Source organism: Micromesistius poutassou (assembly GCF_964030765.1).
Source record: "Micromesistius poutassou genome assembly, chromosome: 5".
Taxonomy (NCBI): Eukaryota; Metazoa; Chordata; class Actinopteri; order Gadiformes; family Gadidae; genus Micromesistius; species Micromesistius poutassou.
Window position 1 is genome coordinate 17,075,631 of NC_140275.1, and position 22,538 is coordinate 17,098,168.

The window sequence follows — 22,538 nt, forward strand, 5'->3', positions numbered from 1 at the left end:
CACACACGCACACACACACACACATACAGATAGACACACAGACGCGCACAGGCACAGACACACACACACAGGCACAAAAACACACAAACACACACACACACACACACATAAATACATTAGTCTTCGTGATTTAATAAAAACACAATGGCAGAAAATCCCCCAAACAACAAACCCAACCCTGTCTTCTTTGATCACGTGTCAGATACAATCAACTTAAAAAAAATATATATATATCAATAACGACAAACCTTAATTATACAAACTTATAATTCATGCATATTTTTTTCTTTGAATTATTTTTCAATCGCCATTGTTGTATTCCTTTTCCACCTCTTGAGTGCACTGTTGGCCAGCTTTCAAAACCTCCCCCCCTCCCCATCCCCAACCCCCAGCAGCAGCCCTAGTCTCGGGCTGTAAGAGTCATTACGGCGAGCATTAATAGGCTTCTGCGTGAGTGCGAACGTGCGCGTCCTGCCGGCGCAGGGCTGTGGTCCTGTGAGTGATGGCCGCAGAGAGGACGGACAGCCGCAGTCAACGGGGACCCTCTGCTTGCCTTCAGCTTTTTTATTTAACTGGGTCGGTCATTTGGGTCCGGAGGGGGGAGATAGAGAGACACAGAGAGTCAGAGAGGGAGGGGGAGGGGGGGATAGAGAGACACAGAGAGTCAGAGAGGGGGGGGAGATAGAGAGACACAGAGTCAGAGAGGGGGGGGGGAGATAGAGAGACACAGAGAGTCAGAGAGGGGGGGGAGATAGAGAGACACAGAGTCAGAGAGGGGGGGGGGAGATAGAGAGACACAGAGAGTCGGGGGGGGGGGAGATACATAGGGAGGGAGGGAAAGGGAGGGAGAGAGACATAGAGAGCCAAAGAGAGGGACGGCGGGAGGAAGGGGAGAGAGAGAGAGAGAGAGAGAGAGAGAGAGAGGAGAGAAAGAGAGAGAGAGACAGAGACAGAGACAACGATAGGGCAAGGGACAGGGACATGGAGAGGGTGACATTGATAGGACGGGCAGACAGACAGACAGATAGAGAGACAGGAAGGGAGAAGGGGCTGAAAAGCCCCAAAAAGCTGTGTGTCAGCCCCACACACTGCAGACACTTGAAAACCCAGGCACAGAGATGGACAGCAAAACATTGACACCAAAGCCTCCCTTGGCACGAGCCAATAAAGTAATAATTTCCACATATGAAATTCTAAAGGTGACAGCCAAAGCTGCATGGATCTCCCAAGCAACAATAAAACATGTTGATACATTTTACAAAACAGTGACAGATGGTTATTAGTTTCAGAGTTTCCCTGGGGACTAAGCTGGGCTACAAGTCGGTTTGTGCATTCTCACACAATCTGACAATGACCGTCTCTCCTCACACACACACACACACACACACACACACACACACACACACACACACCAAAATCAATCAAGAAATGCAAATGAGCATGAAAGACAGCTTATATAATGCATTTTGTCTACAATAGCCAGGGAGGCAAGTCTCATTTCAATATAAATCAACCAAAACGTCAAGTCTTTTCACAGTCATGTCACTCTCATTTAGGACATATTCTCTTATCGGTATCTTCTGGGCTAGAAAAACGGTTCTGCTGTTTTGAGAGTTGGTGACAAGGCTAGAATTTGAGTGCTCCAGGGTCAGACCAGATCAGAGGAAGCGCATCGTGAAAGCAGAGAAAACCCACCAACAGACAGACCGAGAGATGAGCCAACAGAACAGATCAGAAATGATGAGACTGAGATAAACAGGAGGGTATGACTCAGAACCGCAGTCGAAATGCACACCCAACAAATAAGACATGGAACTTGATATCTTCACAGAAGAGTTGGATTGTCACATTTTAACACAAAATGTCACCACCCACAATTTCCCTGTGTAAAATAATAAAAAAGCTAAAACAAAAATCTCTGTGGCATTTGATCCTCTACCTGTGTGTTAAGTTGAAGTTCCACTGGGGACGGTGCTACACTGACAACTTTTGAATAAAAGTTATTTTATTATGTTTTTATATAATTGCGTGAAATGTTGGGACAAAAATGTTTTTTTTAATTTTCAAAGAAATCCCTGAAAACCAGTGTTACAAATTGAATAGTTTCATTGCGAACACACACATAGACATATACACACACCAGTGTTTCCCATACACAGACCAATGTGTGGCGCTGCGCCACAGATTCAACAACGAGCGCCACAAATTGATTCCGCTTTTTAAATTTATTTTTATTTTAACGCGATTTTTAAGTAGAAATTTCTCACGCTCTCATGCACACGCAACAAATGTCACGCCAAAAAAAGAAAAATACCCGTTAGATCTCTCGTTGCTCGGACGAGTGCTAAATTGCTGCGGCTGTCACCCCACCCCCCCCGTCAACAACTCCGCCAGCCCGTAATCCCGTACCTGCACGTGCACGTGCGCCCACAATCAGCGATGCGTAACGTCACTTGTGCCACTACAGTGCTTTTGCGTAACTCACCGTCAGGTCATCAAAACAAAACTACACGTGTATCTTGTACTACTTCTGCGTTTCCCCACCTGCGTTCCTCCCCCCTCCATCAACAATCCTGCCCGACCGCAACCAAACACTCTCCACCCCTGGTTATAATGTAAGCATTATAAGATTCTACAGAGTCTCACTCCGACCAAAAAACAAAAGTTGCCAACCCTGCAGTGGGGCACCACACATTGCTACCTGGTCTGTGGGAAACACTGCACACCTACACACATACACACACACAGGAACGCAAATGCACTTATAGAAATAGATGGATTACTCTGGCCGTAATGACACGGAATAAAACACGCTCTGACCTATAAAATGGTATAGGTCATGTCTTGTGAACACAAGTCATCTTTGGAGGCCCTGCAATGTCTAACGTATGCCTAAGTTCTTCGTATGACAAGAAGCATATTTCCCCAGTTACCACAGGGAGAAAAACACTTTTGTTTGTGGTTGTGGGACTACAGAAGTTCTACAAGATGAGGTGAAGAGAAAAGCCTGTAAGTGCTTGTATATGAAATTGAATTTTAATTGCCTTATCACAGATGTATCTGAAAAAGCAACATTCTCAGTGGATGTCTCTTGACAACATGTTGACTAAATAAGAAAAAAAATCAGAAACAATATGGACAGGGATTCTTTTTTTGATCCTTTGAGTGAACAAAAGTGCTGCCAGGATAAAACAAGCCAGTCTTGTTTTTAACATCTCCAACGAATGACAAGATAACAGATCTCTCTCTCTCGTTACACTTCAAATGAACAAATATTCAACAGCAACAACAACCACCATTTATGAGAATAAAACAGAACTGGGCGCCTGATCCCAGTTAAAACCAAATGTAGTGTGACAAACATGAAAATGTGAGATTTTGTGGTACAACACATTGCCGGGATCGGCAGCTCCTCATTATGTGAGAGTCTTACGTAGCTAAAGCTAAAGGTACAGTAAATCAGTAAGAAGACATTCTCCTTCTATCTCCCATCGCTGCATCGTCTGGGTTCTAAATTCCCATGCTGTGTGTGTCAGTGTTGACATGCTGTGTGTGTACTGAGTTATCACCTTGGTACTTTAAGATCATTGACTTTGACGAGGGAGATCCATAATGACTTTAACTCTCCCACTGGCTGTTAAGCAAAATGAGAATGTGTGTGTGTGTGTGTGTGTGTGTGTGTGTGTGTGTGTGTGTGTGTGTGTGTGTATGTGTGCATGTGCAGTATGTGTGTGTGTGTGTGTGTGTTTGTTCACTCATCTTTCCCTGCGTGCTCCATTTCAGCCTACCAGCTCTCTCCGCAGTGGCCGTTACTTACTTACATAACAGACTAGCCATTGCCATGGTAACTCTATGGCAGCAGCCTTGATGGTCGAACGATCACGCCACGTTAGCTGACCGACAGTACCAAGGAATGAATGAATGAATGCAATACCCAAGGAGTGATCTAATTGATTCACACACCGTGAAGCGTGGATTAAATAAAAATAAATAAAACAAATAAAAGAGAGAAGAAGGAGATGTGAGCGTTTGGAGGCAGCGTCACCGCGCTCCGAGACGCTATAAGCCAAGCACAAGCACAAGGAGGAACAAAGGACACGCAGAGACATGGTACCCTAGCTGTGGCTGCTATCATGGTCTCACATACTGTACTCAAGGGTTCAGAGCACAAGAGTACATTTAGAGGAAAAAGTCATCAAAAATCATGACAATTGTTAAGGACCAAAAAAAAAAAAAAAATAGCTAAAGAGGGAAAAAACAAGTCGCTATGAATGAGTTCTGGGCCCCCTTTAGATAAGTGAAGGCTGTCATCGCTGTCTTTTCTGTAAATGAGTACACCGGTGAGTTGGCAGCTTAGTTACTGGCTGTTATGCACAGGGTGGAGAGCAACAGAGACCTCCCAGCCTTCCCCACCCACATGACGGCTGACGTTGAATGCAACTCTAAACAAAAGGAGCACCAGCGTTTATAGGTTCTAGCCTACAGGCCTTTATGGTCTATTGTATTTATTGTATTCATGTGGTTGTCCATATAGGTGGTGGCAAATACAGTATGTGGTGGTGAAAAGAAGACTTTAGAATGTGTTTGAAAGTACACACCTCATAACGGCTGCATTATTGTTTTTCAATTGTATTTGACAAGGAAACATGAATTATTCTAAACACCAATCTAGGCTAGCTTTTTAAAATGTACTACCTGAGGAAGTTGTAGTAAATGGGCAGATTTGAGATTTGACAACTTTTTTGACCAACTAAACGCTGGTTTAGCGGACTGGCGCGGCTTTTGATGGTAAACAAAACCTTTATTGTTCAGCATTAGTGTCCGCTACAAATAAATGGCATGCCGTGTGACTGTGACTACCTTCATTGGCCATGTTTATCCACTCACCCAGCCTCTCAGAGGCACACACCTCTTCAGGAAGGGTTTCAATGGAATGCTGATGAATTGGCCGAATGAATGACCAATAATTGGACCACGGCATGTGGGTGAGCAGGGACCAAACAATCATCGGCTCACAACGATAAGCAGTGAACAAAAGCAAAAAGTGATCCCATTGGAGGAGAGAGTCAGAGAGAGACAAAAATCTATGTCGATTGTCGAGAAAAGATGAGCATGTGGAGAAGAGAGAGAGAGAGAGAGAGAGAGAGAGAGAGAGAGAGAGAGAGAGAGAGAGAGAGAGAGAGAGAGAGAGAGAGAGAGATGGCTAGTGAGGAAAAAATCAAAGGGAGAAGTTGTCACCAAGAACAGACGGCTATAGACATAGAAGAAGAGAGAGGGACTGAAGTTTGGCAAGAGAGGACGAGGTGCAAAAATCTACTTGGAAGGTTGTCACCGAGAAACGAAAGCTGAAGTTGACGACATAGAAAAAGAGAGATAGATTGAGAGAGAGAGAGAGAGAGAGAGAGAGAGAGAGAGAGTGTCAAGGAGCACTAGAGAGAATGAATGCAGTGCATCTCATTGTTATTAATAGAGATTTAATGAAACTACCGAGGGTGTGGGCAGGCTCTGCTTGTGATTGATTAGTATTGCGGTGACAGCTGAGGGACGGACATAGTCAAGGAGAACAACAGAGAGAGAGAGAGAGAGAGAGAGAGATCGAGAGAGAGAGAGAGAGAGAGAGAGAGAGAGAGAGAGAGAGAGAGAATGGGAGAGAATTTTGATTGGCACTTGATGGGAATCTGGTTGTCATTTTTCCCGTTGTCCCAGTTGTGAAGCCTCCCCTTTGTCCTTCATATGTGTTTTACAGCCAGCTCTCCCCCTGTCACTTCTACACTCCATCCTTACTTCAAACTGAGAGACAGTGATTTTCAGGGCAAATTAGAGACCTCACATGGAGTCCATTCCTATGTGTGAGTGTGTGTGTATATGCGTGCATGTGTTTGAATTTGTGTGTGAGTGTGAGTGTGTGTGTGTGTGTGTGAGAGTGTGTGTGTGCATGTGTTTGCGTGTGTGTGTGTGTGTGTGTGTGTGTGTGTGTGTGTGTGTGTGTGTGAGAAACAGTATTGCGGTCAACATGGGTGTGGCTGTGAGGGTCAGAGTGACAGAGCTGTCATGTGAGACTCAGATATCTGCCTGAGGACTTTGTTTTATTAGCTCTCTAAATCTGTTGAGTACCGCAGACCCATTCAAGTGGAACGGTTATTTATATCAGTGTTCACAGTGTCTGTGTGGATTATTTTTCTGTAATGATGTTATTGCCTTGGGTGTCTTACTGTGCGCCTTTGGCCCAGATGAGCTCGTAACGATTTTAAGAGAACACATTTGAAACAAAACATTCATAGGCGAGTTATAGCAACCATTAGATCCTTATATTGTAATCTAATTTCTGCAATAGCAATTACAATACATTTGAAACAAATACAGAAGTGTTGTATACAAGTTTCATTATTTAAATAGAAACTTATAATCCTTAAAGCTAGGTTAGGCAACATTGGAGAAGTCAGCCAGTGTAAAGCTTGGTTTGGAAAATATCCAACTGAAAAAATTGTACCCAACCCTTCAGGCCACCCTTCAAAGCCACGCCCACAAAAAACATGACTAGCTAGCTAGCTTGTTTTAGCAATAATCTGCCTATAATGTGTGTGCGGTTTTATAACCAACTAAATAAATAATTATTGTTAATAGCCATTTTCGTCTTGCAGCTTTATCACCCCTAACCCATCTGGCAGTAACTTTAGCCTGAAGCATCTCCCTCTCTCTGTCAATTTTTCCTAGAATATCACTTCCTGGGAGAATATGTGCTCTGTATTCATAGATAGTCCGATTGGACTTCAAAAGCTAATACGAATTGGGTCAGCTTAGCATTCGCCCTGCATAGACTACCACTGAAGGTCTGCTGCACCTGTTCTGTCATTAAATCAAAATTTGTATGACCTGATTTAGGTTAAGAATTGATCTGTGATGGAGTAACTCAATAAATCCCTTTATTCAGCAGTGGCTTGTGCAAATTGCTTTTGACATTTTGATTTCCCTATGGCAAAGCAGCAGTCTTTTTTGCTCATCCTTCAACATGAAAGGAATGTTATCTGAGTCTTAGGGGCCAGAGGTCATTATCCTTGACCACCAACAAAACAGCAGCAGGAATAACCTTCTATACCGGTGTCTGACGGGGCAGTCATGGCTAAATGACATGGGGAAGCATGCATGGGCAGTTTATTTATCTATGTAGAATATAAAATGTTTGAAAATATTGATTCACTTTTACATTTTCCGATCACCCCGTGATATCAATGAACATAGATTCAAGAACTTTTCCGTACAGTAAACAAACTTTTGTTTCAGTCCATTCGTAAATCCAATTTTCACAAGTGGGTTCATCAAAGTGGCTGTTTTGTTTTTTCAACTTGACAAGCATCTCCAAGCAAATGTTATTTATGAGACCAATAGTTTGCTATGTGCTTATGGGGACTGACAAACAACGAGTGCAACTGCACTTCCATATCTCTACAGGATTCATAAGCACATAAGGCTCACTTTGTAGTCCCAGGCAGGGTCCAACATAACAGTACACGCGCTGGGAAAGGGGCGGAGAAGGAGGGATAGAGGGAGGGATGGATGAAGGGATAGAAGGAGAGCTAGCTGGAGCAATAAAATGAGAGACAGACGGCGGGAGATGGAGGGATAGGTGGAGGGTTTGTGGGATGGAGGCAGGGAAGTAAGGGGGGTCTGACCAAGGCACTGGGGAGGGCAGCAGAGGACAGAAAACCATATGAATCATTGTAATTGCAGGCAGGCACACACACACACACACACACACACACACACACACACACACACACACACACACACACACACACACACACACACACACACACACACACACACACACACACACACACACACACACACACACTTCACCCAAGAGCAATCTTTTATGGTATTGGAACATGTTGCAAAGAAATAAGTCATCTCAGGAACACTCTGATGGGAGACGGCAGCCATATTTGTTTTGTAACAGCTAAAATGTATCCAGAGCTGAGATCAAGATGAAAATAGAATTCACACGTACACACACACACAACACGTACACACACACACACACACACACAAACACACAGAGGGCCCTATCTTGCACCCAGCGCAATTTACTTTCTACACCAACGCATGCATCGTTGCTAGTTTGCACCTGGTGTAAAGATGATTTTCCCCCGCAGCAACCAGGCGCCACTACACTTGCACCTGGAGAGGCGTGTTGGCGAAAAGCAGGGGCGTGTTCCGGCGCAAATGATACTTGGTGCTATTTACCGATCTAAACATTGCGCCAATCCAATTGCGCAACTGACCGAAAAATTCCTGGTCTAAATGCACTAGTGGATAGCGCAGTTGGTGTTGCTATTTTGACGTGCCATGGCAGGTCGGAACTGCAACATACGCTTACACACAAACGTAGGCTATACACAGCACAAACATGCCAACGATTAGCCTGATTTAAATATTATGATGTCTTCATTGACAAGATTGTTCATTGTTTTTGCCGCAATTTACATGACGAAACAGTGTTTCTGAAGTTGTAGAAGAAAACGCTATTCCATGTGTGAATTAGGCCTATTATTTGACCATAAACTGAGCCATTTGAAGTTTTAAATTCATGTGGTCATGCGTCTGTCTCAGCGGGGAATGCAAACGCGCTGTCAAAATATCAACTCGTCAAGTCAAATGTGCTGGCTCTTAAAGGGGATGGGAGATGGCACTCTCATTGGTTTATTGCACGTTATGCCCAAAACACACCTACAGGTTTCAGCCCAACCCATTTTAGATTTGCGCCGGGCGCAAAGCTCATTTATCTCGCCGTCATAATAGCAACAGCGCCATAGAACCGCCCACAAAGCTACTTCGACTTTGCGCTTCACGTCTGCGTTTTAGAGTCTCACAAGCACAATAACACATTTTCGTCAGCGTTTGCCATCTCCTCTCGTATCCAGTAAGCATACTAACGCACACCGACGCACACACTCACACATGCGCGCACACTCTTGGTATAGATATTAATCTAAATCATCTCTCTCTGCGTTTATCTCTCACTCTCTCGCTGACTATCTCGGATCAGGGAAGATGTTAGGAGAAGATCTGCAGTTGTCTGAGGCGAGTCGTTGTTATTCCTCCGTCGTGATCCCGGTGTCACACTCACACCTCAGTCTCCGGAACGCAAGCCTCACCTCAGCCGGGGTGAAACAAGAAGTGATTGAGTGGGTGTACCGATGCTAGTCACAACATCTGAACCCAACGGCATGGGACCGGCTGCACTGAATGGACAACAAATATAAATCCAGTGCTGCTCAAGTGCCGGCAAACAGGAGGATCGATGGTCGAAAAGAACCCAATGCCAACCTCCAATAGCCGACGCAGGTGATAGACGCAGCGTCGTTAGCCACATTAGCATACCCGTTGTTGATCGTGAAACATTCGGGAGCCAAATTGGAGCAACACGAGGGATCGATTTGAGGCTAAGTGCGTCGGTAAAATAAAGCAACAAACATGATTGGAGTACTTTTGCTCTCAACACTTTAGCCGTGTGCAAATGTTTTCTGTCGAGGAAGACCCTCGGAGAGGATTAGGAGAGGGGAGATGTTTCTCACCTGCGCCACTGCGGGGACCACTAAGACAATTTTCACCTCGCGCTTCGTTGACTCAGATAATATGAAATGCTTGCATCGAACAGCACCAAAAAGATAAACAAAACAATTATACCTCTGTGATAATTCTCTCGCGCCGTTTATAATCTCTTTGCGGAGTGCAGTGTGAGCCGTTGGGGTATAGCGCAAACTTCTTAGGCGAGGTAAAAGAAATCAAGTGGGTTGTTGGAGGATCCGGTAACCCAAGTGTGTATAAACCCTAACGCCTGAAGTAAAAGGGAGTGAAACGAAAACATAGACTCTTGATTAATCCCTCGTTTGCGTTAATAACTTTGGAAACAAGTTATATTGTGGCTTATTTTTTGCGTTAATCTTTTAATAAAGGATGAGGGGAGAAGGGGATAAAAACACATCAAATACATGATTCTAGAGGCTTTCAGAGTTTCTCCTCATCTGCAAGCTGCCTCTCTGACTCTCTCACACAAACACACAGACCTACCCCCCCCCCCCCCCTTCCAACACACACACACACACACCCACACACATTTTGGCTTATCACCGCTCACCATGCGCATCATGGGGAGGGATGGTGACAGACACAGGTAATCAAGGAGCAGATAGTGAGGTTTCTCCAGAACGCTTAGGGCTAAACTAGCAAGCCAGGGAATCAGAAAGATTTCAGCAAACGGAATCAAACACCCGTGCCTATAAAAACCCTATTGTCTGACACAAAAAGCACCGTGGGCACCTGCTGCCACCTCCGAGGGGAGACTTCCACTTCCAAGAGTCTCCAGGAGCTGGTGATGATACGCGGATGACGTACGTACGTCTCCTGGAGACCATGGATGGTATGCGGATAACGTGAGCTTCTACCTCAGAGAGGAGATATCTCCAGGAGGAGGGGGGTGACGGTATGGAGATGAGTGAGCTCCTACCTCAGAGAGGAGATATCTCCAGGAGGAGGGGGGTGACGGTATGGAGATGAGTGAGCTCCTACCTCAGAGAGGAGACGTCCCGGTATGGGGCTGATGGTATATGGATGATGTGAGCTCCTATAGGCGGCTCCAGGGAGGGGATGATGGTATATGGATGATGTGAGCTCCTAGCTCCTAGAGGAGATATCTGCAGGAGGAGGAGACGATGATTTGGCGATGATGTGAGCTCCTACCTCTGAGGAGGCGTCTCCAAGGAGGGGGACGTGCGGCATGGAGATGACGCGGGCTCCTACCTCTGAGAGAAGACGTCGCGGTAGGGGCTCCCGTGCTGCATGGCGATGCCGTAGCCGCGGTCGGGGGCGTTGCTGGCCACCGTGTAGAAGGAGCAGTCCTCATCGTTCACAGCCACGTACTCCAGCACCGCCGCGTCCCACACAAAGCCAAAATGGCCGTATTTAACCTACAGGAAAACGTAAAGAAGGGAACATCGGCAGTTGTATCGGCAACAGGAAAATCTGACAGGCCTAGCGGGTGGGGGGTGGGGGGGTTTAAGGTCAATTCTTGTCTGTGTGTGTTTGTGTGTGTGTGTGTGTGTGTGTGTGTGTGTGTGTGTGTGTGCCTGCACAAGTTATCCACGTTCACATTATCACAGACCATGTCAAAATGGCCGCTTGTTAATTCATCATCAGAACTGGATCCTCTTAAGTCCCTCCCAATAAGAACGATTACATTCATTTCCAGACACTATTTTTGGAGACAGTGAAGAACGTTCACACCAGTAAATATTTACATTTCGTCACTTTACGGTTGCTTGTATCTATGACTTGTAAACGTCCATCAAAGCATACAACCAACATTGGAGCCACTTCCATTATTAGTAATGCACAGCTACGTTTTGAAATAAATCAGACACAGATGCATATAAGTGTGGGTTAGCAAAAGGTGTCATTCACAAGTGCTGGCATTTCGTTATTATTATACACTCATGAATCTATTTTGCTTAAGCATCAATAAATAATTGCAGGGAAGGTAACATAATAGAAACCAACTTCTGTGCACACGCACACACACACACACACACACACACACACACACACACACACACACACACACACACACACACACACACACACACACACACACACACACACACACACACATCAGGTAGAAATAGTCATGGAAATAGCAGTGCTTTGAAGTGCCAGACCTGTTTGACAAGTTTTAAAAGAGAGAAGGATCACTAGAAGCCTTGCTGGGGACTAAAGTACAGTTATTAGTGTGGAGAGCTGGGACGCTTAACACTGTGGTGTTGCCTGTCTCCATCAAAGGCGGGCTTTATTCACGACAACACCGGGCACACTTTACAAAGCAAACCGTTGTTTATGCATATCACTGGGAGGTGGATGGGATGCTCTCACGAGGGAATCTCCACTTTACATTTACTGTCTGCCGGCGCTTTCACATGACGCCCGCTGGGACCGCACCCGTGACACTACCGTGCGCGTGTGTGTGTGTGTGTGTGTGTGTGTGTGTGTGTGTGTGTGTTTCGGCATTGTTCTGGCATTTTCGCGTGGCAAAATTCCGGAAAAATCTGTTGCACTGACGGAACAGGAAGGTCTACTCAAATGTGTAGCGATGATGTGAAATGATGCAGTGTGCACAAAATTATAGGATGCCAGGGTATGTACGCAGATCACAAGCAGCTGGTAAGTTTGAAGTTAGAATACCTTAAAGAGCACAATTACCCTTGAGACAATGCAGTCGCTCTCTCTTGCAAACTGAAGATATCATGGCTGAATCTTGCTTAGCCTCACCCATCCACACATGGTCCTCATATATGTAGAGCTTTTATCCAAAGCGCTTTACAGTGTTGAGTGACATTCACCCATTCATGCACACATTCACACACCGACGGCGGAGTCAACCACGCAGGGCTACAGCCAGCTCGTCAGGAGCAATTAGGGTGAGGCGTCTTGCTCAGGGACACCACGACACGCTAGGAGGAGCCGGGGATCGAACCAGCAACAGTTACCAGCCAACCCGCTCTACCTCCTGAGCTAATGCCGCCCCCCACGGAAGTATGTCTTAAGTCAGTAATGGACCTGGTTTTCCTCTGCCACAGATGTATCACTGAGCCAAGCTGGAAAAATCCATTAACAGAAAGGGACAAACCCCCTTGCCTTTTTTAAAGCATTGCAACCTATTTAACCTGTCTAACCTACTGTGCTCAATCTCGCGTGCTACTCCTTATTCACATTAATTCTCTGAAGAAAAAACACAGAGCACCATTTTGTCTTATTTTGTTATCTTGTCTTATTTCCTATGTCTAGAATCCTTTTGTTCAAGTAAAACAAATTCAGTAGATCCGTATGACCATGGACTATTCTTGTAAAGGAAACGAAGGGGGAAGGATGCAAACGTCCATGTTAAGAATAAAGCTTTCAAGCTAACCAGATGCCAATACAACCGCTACCTACACTTTCTATCGACAAAATACATAACTATAAAAAAGTAAAGCATCAGTTCTGGTTTAAAAATGTTCAAAGTCAATGCCCTGAAGTCATTAGCAGCTAATTACAATGCCTGAGGCTTTGCATATATACCACCGTTATATACCAGAGAAGTGGTATATAACGGTATAATATAACAGACGGTATATAACAACGATGGAGAGTGCATTGACCCACAGAGGAATTGGCTGCACTCAAACAAAGTCAGGGGCCGGTATAGACCTCCAAAGTAATCTTCCATTTCATGTTAAATTCATTTTCTTGGTATGTTTGAAACATAAGGATGTGAAGAGCGCATTTTTTTTCTTCGGCGTTTGAGAAAACAAATAGATGAAAGCACTGAAGACCTTTCACAGATAACGAAAGATGAAAACAGACTCCACCGAGGGGATTATCCTAATGAAAAAAAAGCGATGCATGATGACCTTCGTTACCCTTTCCACCACACTTTCATAAGTGTTTGATGGACAGATTGATTGACTTGGCAACTTTGTCTTATGAAAAACCTCTGCTGTGCATGCTCTCTTTCTGCCTGTCATTAGCAGCAACATGAATACGATCTCCACTCAAGACTCTGAGGGAGCGGTCAAGAAGTGGACCAATCTTTCTCTTTCTGTTTCGCTTTCCCTCTCCCATTGGGGGTGGTGGGGGGGGGGGGGGGGGGGGGGGGGCAGCGCGGGGACGGGAATGCAGCTTGGCTCATCAGGCTTCCCGATTCTTCTCAGACCCTTTCAAAAATGTGTAATTATTCCCAATGTCCTACGGGTGTTGAATCTGAAAAATGTCCACGCCCCCGTTTCTTTGGTGTTCAGCCTTAATCATGGTGGCTGGAATCTGCTCTTCCTTGTGGGGCCGAAGCTGGGACGACTGGAAGCTCGGACAGCTCGGAGCCCTTTCTCTGTTCCCCGATAGCTAAGGGAATGTTTTAACCACCCCCTATCTGCTGCCATTTTATAATGTGATACAGATAGAGGTTCATAATGTCTGCCTGCGATTCATGCAAGAGAAAACAACATGTTGTTAAATGGCTAAAAGGCTCCTGTGGGAAACAACCAGAGTGGGCGGCTTCTGCCTTTGCAAATCTCTGTAAGAAAATTGCTACATATAACGGTGAATAAGGTAAATCGAAAAAATATATATAATCAATAATGTATAGAAAATAATACAACTCAATACTGGTTTGCGCACGCCTTCATCCTTGCACGTTCATCCTTCAATTGAGTAGGAGATGGAAAGGGACGTTGGGGAGATGCAGCAGGATATACAACCAGTGGAAGAAAATAGGGGACAATTACTCAATGTCACTATTGATACGGAACTCTGCTGTCTTTAGTCTCAGAGTTTCTATATGACCATAATAAGGTTAGTGAGCATGTGCGCAAGCCGACACACACGCGACGCATGCACCTCCACCCGAACACCCACCCACCCACACACCACACCCCCCCCCCACACACACACACACACACACACACACACACACCCAATCCATTCTATAGCTAGCTACTGTTATCTCTTGGCCTGATTTCCACTGTATCTGCTTGCCTGTAATGTGTGCAGTTTCTGTTTGGGCTTCAGTCGACAAATTAGTTAGAATTCGAAAGAAGAGCCAATTCCCATGCCAAATACTGTTAGAGTGTGTGCTGGCAGCAGGCCGGCCGATATGTGCACATCTGAATAAGGATTGGATTAGCTACTAACAAATCAATCATGTGTCCCAGGCAGGCGGTGGCACTTTCCACATGCATTATATCAGTTCCACCACCGCTGGGGGTGGGGGGGTGGGGGGGGTGGGGGGTGGTGGGCTGGGTAGCTCAGGGCTGCGTAACGTCCTCCAAACTTTTTGGATTTACGTTGGTTAAAACAAATAATGTCTTGTCTTGGCTTTATTTATATTTTAATCTTTTGCATCTAAGTGGAACTTTGAAACCCCTCGTATCGCCCCCTGCACTGGATATCGCGGTTCGGAAAAAGGTCGGGAGAAAACGAGCAAGAGCGATAGCTCGCTTAAAACGAGCGCGACCCAACGGCCGGGACGAAGATCAACAACACTGCGTCTTATCTCTTGCACGGCCCCGACAAAGTGGTAAAAGGAGAACAATATACCTCACAATAATACGATCATGTTGGCCGCGTCCCAGGAACACAGAGGGGGAGGAGCGTACAGGGTTCACACTATGGAGCTCACACTATGGGAAGACACAGACTGTTTCACAGGTGGGATCTGCACCCTGCGTTTTCCTCCGTCTTGTCTCGCCTGCCTGATTTAGTGGCAGCACTCCGCCTCCCAGTCCCCCCCCGTGAGGGGACCTGACAACAGTTTAATCTACTCAAGTGGATTTTGGTTGGTGTTTTTTGGCCTTTTCTGTATCGTTCAATTTGTTGTCCCCACTTTTTGCTTAATTAGCTCTCAGCTGTCATCCATTTGCTCCACCAAAATGGAAAACACCCACCCAACCACCCATCCTCTCTCGCACGCACGCACGCACGCACGCACGCACGCACACACACACACACACACGCATGCACGCACGCAAGCACACACGCAAACAAACACTTAAATGAATCACCTATTGCCACGCCGCATTCAAATCTCGGCTCAGCCCTCGTTAGGCCAGAGAGATACGGGAGAGTAGAGGAGGAGAGGACTACTGCCGGACAGATGTTGGGGAGATGCATTGTGGGACGTGGATCACTGAGCCAAAACTAAGATGCAACACTTAACACAATCTGGCAGAATAGTCCAATGTGTCTTTGCAGCTTTAGTTTTAACGCTGTTTTATTCTGTTGTATTTTTCCGAATGAATCCTTGTGCGGGGATCGGGGACTGCGCTTGTTTACTCCTGCTCCCTCGGTACGCGTTCTTCTGTTCGTCTCTTTGTCGTGTGCTCTCTCCCAAACATCTGCTGGTGCACATGGAGTACTGCTAGTACTGGCTAATGAGCAGAGATGCTGCCTGCAGTAAGCAACGTAAGAAAGCATAGTGCCGAGAGTGCATGTAATGTGATTCCGAGAAACGAACGGCGCCGCATACACAAGCCATAATCATTTGATTCTCGACTGCACACCTTGAATTGCGTGCATGTTTGGTTTTTGTTTAATTTGATGGAAATGGCTATTATTATTTTATTCATTTTCATATTCATGCCATGTTGATTGCATGGCGTAATGCTAGGATTTCATCATATTTGTTACACGATAATTGGTCATTTCTGCCCATAATAAAAGCAGTCTCCCTCAACGTTGACCTTAGAATAACATGCATGGATACCAAAGGCCTAATTAGCCGCTTGACTTTGAGATCAAACACATCTTTGATTGGCTAAAACCCAGTCTCAGTACAGATGATACAATCGCAGGTAATTGGTCAGTCCACATTACCTTAACTTAATCATGTGATAAAGGCAAGCCGTACTCAGAACGAGATGTCACGCTTCACCAAAAGGACCTTGAGGTCCCGAGTTCAAACTTCAGTCAGGGACACAGTGTTTAATATGCGTGACTGTGAAGATGGGATATCTTAGACTGTATTATTTTATTATGGAAGAAGTAGTAGCTTGAAGCTTGAGAACTGAGTAAGGATTCATGTGTTTAACCAATATGACAAACTGATTAATCAGGCCTATAAGAGTCAAGACAAAACCCCTGAGATCCAACGTTGGGGGATTTAAAACATTAGGAAAGGATTTCCCTTTCAAAGCATTTCAAAACAGATTGGAAGAGTTTTAGTTTGACCTTCTTTCAAACTTCACACCTCTCCGTCTCACTGAGACTTTAATGTTTTATTCAACAGCGAAAGGCAAGAAGCAACAAAAAGCCCAACACTTTAAAAATCGTAGTTAAAACCTTACCGAAAGTCAGTCATAATTGCATTGGATGGGAGAGAGAGAGAACAGGAGCGAGAAAGAGCAGTAGAGAGAGGGGGATGGAAAGAGAGCGAAAGAGTGATGAAGGGTACACTATAATACCCTCCATCACTTTCAATTTCTCTAGATGTCCAAGTCTATAAAGAACTGCCACTCCTTTGCTAGCCCTCAGAGTAAGCATCATTTATTTATATTGCGAGTATGTATTCTGTTTATTTTAATTATGAAGGCAATTGTAATTAAATGTATTACAGACTATGATTTATCTCCTTAAAGGAGAAACAAGGTTTAAATGGTTGTGGTAGCAATAAGGGTAACACTAGCAGTAACATTAGCAGTACCACTAGCAGTAGCAGTACAGCAGTACTAGTAGCATTTAAATGGGAGGACATTTGAAAAAGATACAATTCTTAAACATGTTCTAGTACACAGTAAAAGCTCCATAAAAGACCCAAATAAAGGGTTAGGTAAAATATATTGTTTTTGCATCTAACTAAAGATAAGTAAATAATTGAAGTATTGCATTGTTATTGTTTACTGCCATTGGACAGCAGGACGTTATTTATAAATCCACTAGCCAGACAACCATTCAGAACACATATGACAAATGTGTATGTGTCTGTATGTGTATGTGTGTGTGTGTGTGTGTGTGTGTGTGTTTGAATATCACTTTGGTTATTTTTGCTATTTCCATTGTGTCCATACGTGTCCTTGATACGTGTACGTGGGTGAGTTTATTTGGTGTGTGCACACTCATCTGGTGTGTGTGTGTGTGTGTGTGTGTGTGTGTGTGTGTGTGTGTGTGTGTGTGTGTGTGTGTGTGTGTGTGTGTGTGTGTGTGTGTGTGTGTGCCCATCTGGTGTGTGTGTATGTGTTGGAATATAATTTTTGTCATGTTTACTTGTACAAGTGTGTCCATACTATGTGTACGCATGTGGTTTTCTTGTGTGTGTGTGTGTGTGTGTGTGTGTGTGTGTGTGTGTACGTGTGTGTTTGTGCGCGTATGTCTGTGTACGCTTGAGTGTGGGGTGAGAATGTGTGTACAGCACTGTCTCCCGGAGCTTCTTGTCAGAGATGAGATGTGACCTAGAAAACAGAAGTTATTCCACCTGCTAAGCCTTGGGCCAAAACCAATACCTCCTACGCTCCTCTCCCTCTCTCCCTCTGCCTCCTCTCATCCCTTCAACCGTTTATCTCCCTCTTAGCCCCCTCTCATCCCTCCCTTTATGCCTCGCTTTATGGCTCCTGCCGTTCATCCTACACTTCCTATCCTTTTCCTTTAGTGTCTCTTCTGATAGCCGAGGCCCAGACCATCTTCCCCTCTGCTCCGGCCCTTCTCTCTGCTGCGTTCTCTCTCTTCTCCACAGCCTTGAGGCCGTCTGTTCTTTCAAAAAGTCCGCCGGCCAACTCCTTGGCATCAGATAAAGAAAGAGGCGAAAGGGGGCCCGAGATAGCATGCCTTTCGACAGAGAGGGAGAAAGAAGAGTTGGTAGATGGTCAAAAAAGCACAGAAAAGGTAAAAGATGAAGGCCAGTAACGGGAAAGGATGGCGGCAAGCCGAGGGAGGGAGGCCAGGGGAGGTGATGAGGTGCTGAAGGCCGGCTGGAGGAGTAGAGAAGGAGGGACAGAGGGGAGTGAGAAATCAAATGTGGAGTACGTTGCATGCGGATATACCCAACTTCCAAACACCAACCGACTTTTCTCAGCCATTTGATTGCATTCCCTAGTAATAACCCCCTCCCTGGTGTATTCCTTGTTTATTGCTTTCCAGTGTCTCTGTTTGGATTTCCCATCAAGGTAATATCATCACTCCTGCCCTTGTCCCTGCTTCCTCCTCTCAAAGCCAATGCACAGTTGCCTTTTAATCTCCAAAGAAAATTGCAGTTAATTGTACGAGTGCCAGTGAATCGTGGTGTTCTCCCCAAGTCAAGAGAAACATATGGCCATTCTCTCTCTCGCCCACTTCCTCTAGTGTTTTACAGGTACTTTCAGCTTAAGTATGTCTGAGCTCAACATATGTCGGTCTCAAACAACTGATGCAAACCTAAACCTTACCCTAACCCTACCATCTGTAGTAGCGTTCTCATTATCTGATTATGTGTGTCTGGGCATGCATGTGTGTATAAGCACATATGATTGTAACTTAGTCCGAGAGAATAGTAAATAAAAGTAATAGAAATACACACATATAAATACACACAACTGTTGATCCAGTACCAGAATAATTAAGTAATTGATTGACTCACCCTGAAAATGGATTTCCAGGACAATGGTCAGTAAAAAAAAACGTGCTTGGCACAATAAGCATGCGATCTGTGAGTTTGATAACGGGGTTATTCATAACAACAAAAGGGTCAACGTGGGGGTTCAAGGATTCCACCACAAACCATTACAACATGGGAGTGCTGGCAGACATCAGGTGTCCCTGTTTAATGCCAGCTCCTCGTCCCTCAACCATCTCAATTAGAATATGCTAATGTAATAGTGTCCCTCATCTCTGAACAGTCACCTGAATGAGTTCATGTTTATTGGTTGGGAAGTTCCATTAACTTATGTGGTCAGACTGATTGCTCTGTGGATGGTTTTAGCATGGGAGGTAGAGAGCTGCAGACCGTTCCATTAGTGCTTTGGGACCTGGACACCGTGAGAGGAGAGGGTAAAGAGTGCAAGGCGTGTTCAGCCAGAGAAGACAGAGCGGTCCTTATAAGCGGGCAGTCTTTGCCACAAATGGGTTGCTATCTAGATTTGATCATTCAACCGTTTTTCGATCGTCAGCCTCTCGTTATGAGTGGCTGATGAACCCAATTGACCCACGCTCCTATCACAGAGTGCAGAGCACCTGATCCTGAGACTGGTTTGCAGATATATCCTAAACATCTATTTACATCCAATGTCCACACTGTGCTGTGCACCCTTATTATATTATGCCATCACTTGTTGTTGTCTCATTTGCGAACGAGGCGGTTCCATACCTATCACAGTGTGCGTAGGTATGTGTGAGAGTCAAACCCTGCCATACAGTGACCTATAAGTCAGCCCTCAAACCAACCACTAACTAACTAACTAAAAGTGAATGCGGACATTTCTTATGATTGAACAGAAAGGGGACGAAGCGAATTAAATAAAGAAGTAAGATAAGTAAAAAATGATCCATGTGTTAACTTTAATTTGTCTTTATCACTCACTCTTTCACTTTTTAACTCGCTCTTCTGTTTTTTCAGTTGGAGACTATATCCAAAACGCAATCCCCCCCTCCCACACACACACACACACACACACACACACACACACACACACACACACACACACACACACACACACACACACACACACACACACACAAAAGAAGAACACATGCAAAAGAATTGGAACTGGTCACAGATGGGCCACCCTGAGTGGTAACCTTGGCAACTGACCTGACCAATAACTTGCTGACAGGAACCTGCTGAAGAACAGCGGCATAACACACACTCACAAACAAGCTTTGCCACGGATAGATCTAGTGTTGACCGTGATTTACAAAGGCAAACAGGTGGCAAGGAGGCCACACAAAAACAAACACGCACACAAAAAAACTGACACACACACACACACACACACACACACACACACACACACACACACACACACACACACACACACACACACACACACACACACACACACACACAAAATAGCACACACACATCTGTCATTAATATGCTCTGTTTAAAGAGTATCCTATCTCTTATGACAGTATATGAGATAGGATACCAGGTGCCATGGCTGGAGATAGTCCACCTCTCACAGTTTATCTAGAGCGCAACGGAGATAACAGGTTAATGGAACAGAGAGAAATTTGAAGATAGACTGACAGAAAAGGTCTAGAAAAACTAAGCCAGATTTGTAGGATGGTGTGTTGGATGGTGTGTAGATGACATATCCTTAGATGATTACATTAGTATTTCATGAAAAATTGTCTGGAGGGCTGTGCTGTTACAGGTGATTTGACTCAATAATATAGTATAGTTCTCTAGTGCTCATAAGGGACCACTGTAGTGTTGGGTGCAAACACAGCATTGGATGAATAAAAGAAAAAATGAAACTTTCAGCACTCAATTATATCTCTTTATGTGAGAAACTTCTATTAAAGACATTCGTCCGACTCTGAAATGACAGATAGGTCCGTAATGGATTTTCTTTGGTCATCGTAGATATAACTCGATGATTGAGAATTTTTTTTTTGTTGGGTGGTTGGCAACACGCCTGGCTACCAGTGTCTATCACACTCTCTGCAACCACTTATACGTGCCGTCCTTTCACTTTCAGACCTCCAGATTCTGACACTGTTATCTCTCTCAGACGGGGGAGCGAAGGCAACAGTTTAAAATAATTGCATAAAGTGAGTATTTAGTATATAAAGTGAGCCCCTATTACTGTTGAGTTATTCCGTGGGATTCAACATAATTTATTACAACCATAATGTGAGCTGCACTTTACCTGTTTGATGCTGACAGCATGCACCACACCGCTCAACCCATCATGAGTCGGCTTTAATCGGAGCCTTGCGTTACCGAACCTTTATTGTACCACTGAGGTAACACAATCTGTCCGATGGTTGCGGAGTGACGTTGACGAGCTGTGACCCGTGGATATTGTGTTCACCAAGCCATCGCCTTTTCCCGCTCCTTCTATTCACCTCATACTGCGCGTCAACAAGGGTCAACAAGCCATGTTGCTGCCGTTTTGTGTTCGAACTTCCGCTTGAGCAACTCTAACCCTAACCCTAGCTGTCATAACAATTGGAATAAAAGACGGGTGTCCTTGTAACAATACTGTGTTGTGAAAAAATGAAATGAAAAAAAAAAAAAATGAAAAAATCACGGCCGACCCATCGACACCCACCGACAGCACTAAATGATTAATAATTATTCGCCGAAGGCTCCGTCAATAGTGGGGAATAGCCTTGGGCTTTTCCCCACTATTCACGGAGCCTGAGGTGAATAATTGTTTTAGTATATACTACACGTGAACACTACAAAAATAAACAAGATAACACTTTATGCCGGGATTTAATTTGTTTTTATTAGTGGTTTATTTGTTTTCATTAGCGTGACGAGACGACCGTCACCCGCGACATTTTGCAACATTTTGCATTGCGACAATTGGGCAATGCGCCATCTTAGGAGGTTCATGTGTCGCGTATACTCATTAAAAATATCCCCATGTGACACTTAAGGCCACCGCCGCATATCATCCACCCACTCGGTGGAGTTCATTAACCTCGGGTGGCAAAGTACAATCCCTCCATCCAAACTTTTAATATTGCTTTTTGTCTCTCCCCACGTTAGCCTCTCCATCTTAATACGCCAGGTTTTTCAATGTAGCTAACTAGCCGTAGCTAGCTGACCGGAAGTTTCCACACAATGCGGAAGACAATGGAAAAGAAAGACAAAAGGGCGTGGCTGAATAAGGTGAATATCCGTCTCTCCTCCTGTCCGTCACTCGACTCTGCTCTCCACGGTAAACCTTAGGAGCCATGTTTGTAGTGTTGGGGTGAGGATGATCTTAGGCCTCATCGACACATATATGGATATTTCTGAAAACATGGTAATTTCTCTGTGCTTTGGCATCCTGTCCACCAAATTTTTGGTACGACCGTCACCAAAAATAGAG

General features: G+C 44.8%; 1 protein-coding gene across 1 annotated transcript in view; it reads right to left on the minus strand.

Annotated features, from left to right (window-relative positions):
* Nucleotides 1-22,538, minus strand: part of grid2 (glutamate receptor, ionotropic, delta 2) — a gene marked incomplete at both ends in the record, with an annotated part of 386,320 nt that overhangs the window by 10,167 nt on the left and 353,615 nt on the right. The window contains one exon of the mRNA XM_084468194.1: nt 10,801-10,967. Within this exon, the coding sequence (XP_084324320.1) occupies nt 10,801-10,967 (167 nt within the window). The remainder of the gene's footprint in view (nt 1-10,800; nt 10,968-22,538) is intronic.